We start from the raw sequence: 2357 nt of genomic DNA, 5'->3' as shown, positions 1-2357 counted from the left end.
AGTTGTAATGAGAAAATTTCCAGGCCCTGTCACTCATCATGGGAGAAATTTCCTTTTTCCTGCATAACTTTCAAGTTCTCAGACTGTGACCTCTTTTTTACCTCACTTGGGGAACTAATTTTTCCAATGCTTCTTTTCTTTGTAATGTGTGCATTAACCAGTTGCAAGCATTTTAGATGAGGGTGAGGCACCTCTTGCCCACTGATGGAATTTCTCTGAGACTTGTTCCACAAAAATAACGGTTGCTCAGTCCTTTTTCTACTCTCTGTTGTTATAAACTTTAAAGATAATGTCTACTAATTGGGAAGAATTCATTCCTATGTCACCCTGTAACTTCTGAAGTTTTTTCTGATGTCAGGTATACTTTGAGAAATACAGGTCATATTTACCTTTCTAATATTTTCAGGGGCTTGCGAATCTAAACTAATATATATTTCTATAGGCCTGGTAGATTATTTCAAGAAACTCAGGTGGTCCTCTGTGAGCTTTTGTTGTATTCCCTGTACCATATTCAGACTTTTTTACTTAGGGTCTCCTTTCTTCCATTCCTCAAGGATGCACCTCTTATAAATCTTTAAAAGAGAAAGGCTATTCTTATTAGGGTCCCAGTTGGGCTCAGTTAAAGGTATTGACTTAGTAGGGTAAGGAGCTCCACCTGGATTTTCCTGGTGAAGTCTCCAGGCCTTTTCATTTGCCTTATCCACTACCAGCCTCCACTTATCCCCCATAAACAAATATTTAGTAAGGCTTTCATTTATGCACAATTTGGATGTTGGGTAGCAAAAAATTCATGCAACTAAGTCAGTCATTTTAGTAGAATCATCCCTATAAGAAGAATTTGAAATTTTCCAGTTTAACAGATCCAGTGTAGAAAACAGAGTATGAGCTTAATAATATCCAGTGGTCTGACCTACTGCCACTGCAGGTCTTTGCAAAGGCTATTGCCCTGCCCTGGTAGGGGCTTGTCCTCCATCAAATTTGGTTTCCTGACAGATGTGAGGCAGAGAGACCAGCTCAGGATCACTTACTTCAGTTCCCTCAGCTGAATAAGGAGAAAGATCCCCCAGGGCTAGAGGGACCATGGAAACCCTGACCATGCTTGCAGCAGCCATACATTTACATTTTTTTGGTCCCTATTTTCTGAACTTCTGCTATCTGCCACAAGAAAATCCCCCTTTACCTGCACCATTAATCTGTTTCTGTTTAATCATGCATGTTTATTATATAAAGTTATAAAAGCTTTACATAAGGCATTTTGTCCCACTTCCCTGATCTTTGACAAAACCACTCTAATTGCAGTATAGTATAGTAATTTAAGGACATTCAGTGGTCATCACTCTCCTGAGTCCCAATTATACATAAGCCAAGTTGTAGCACAATAAAAATCATTTACTTGTTAGTCATAGGTTTATAAGCATTGGTCAATCAGTCAGCCAAAACTGACCCTTAAAAGGCTGTTTCCCAGAACAGAGGCTTTTCTCTCTTCTCCCATTCTACAAGACATAGCTCTAAATCACACAAACCAAACCAGAAGACACCTTCATTCCTGATGATCATTCAAGGTCATGACCCAGGACTATAACCTTGACCCAAAAAGAACAAATTCAATCAAAATGTGAAGACAGAGGGGAGTGCCAAGAGCTGGAGAAGGGGAATCTCCAAGTGAAATCACTTGGTGGCTTCTAGGGAGTCTCCAAATTCACACCTTGGGGACCCCCAGTCCAGACAGCAAATGGGACCCCTCACCAAATACCAAGACTTACTGAAGAGTCCTGAAGTTTTCCTGGAAGGGGTCACTGGAATATGAAACTTGAAAAAATGGGGTCAATCACCTCTGTCTGACATGGAAGGCTGCTGCATTGGGTCACATCCATTCTTCCCACCCTATCACTCCCGCTTTGTGCTGCTCACCTTCTGGCAAGATGACCCACAAACAGATCTACTATTCAGACAAACACTTCCATGAACACTATGAATACTGGCATGTCATGTTATCCAGAGAACTTTCCAAACAAGTACCCAAAACCCATCTGATGTCTGAAGAGGAGTGGAGGAGACTTGATGTCCAACAGAGTCTAGGATGGGTTCAGTATATGATTCATGAGTCAGAACCATATATTTTTCTCTTTTGATGACCTCTTTCAAAAGATCAACAAAAATGAAGCACAACTGGGGATCATCAATTAAATCTTTTTTTAAAATTTAACATATGTGTGTATATAAGGTAGTATTCAGTGAATACTTGAAAAATGTACAGATCATTCATCCATACCTGTGCATGAGCTGTATTCTTCACAGTGACAGAGCTCAGCTAAATGTAACTGCAAGTAGGTTACTGTAAGGTGTTTAAAATTTCT

General features: G+C 40.0%; 1 protein-coding gene across 1 annotated transcript; it reads left to right on the top strand.

Moving 5' to 3' along the window:
• The first annotated feature begins 1907 nt into the window (after positions 1–1907).
• On the top strand, positions 1908–2141 carry LOC114506980 (cyclin-dependent kinases regulatory subunit 2-like). The gene has a single exon (XM_036010113.1). The coding sequence runs from the start codon at positions 1923–1925 to the stop codon at positions 2130–2132; it is 210 nt and encodes a 69-aa protein (XP_035866006.1). The 5' UTR covers positions 1908–1922; the 3' UTR covers positions 2133–2141.
• Positions 2142–2357: the final 216 nt, after the last annotated feature.

Source organism: Phyllostomus discolor, chromosome 9, assembly GCF_004126475.2.
Source record: "Phyllostomus discolor isolate MPI-MPIP mPhyDis1 chromosome 9, mPhyDis1.pri.v3, whole genome shotgun sequence".
NCBI classification, from domain to species: Eukaryota; Metazoa; Chordata; class Mammalia; order Chiroptera; family Phyllostomidae; genus Phyllostomus; species Phyllostomus discolor.
Note: the sequence above shows the minus strand (reverse complement) of the source record. Positions and strands in the feature narration are given on the sequence as shown.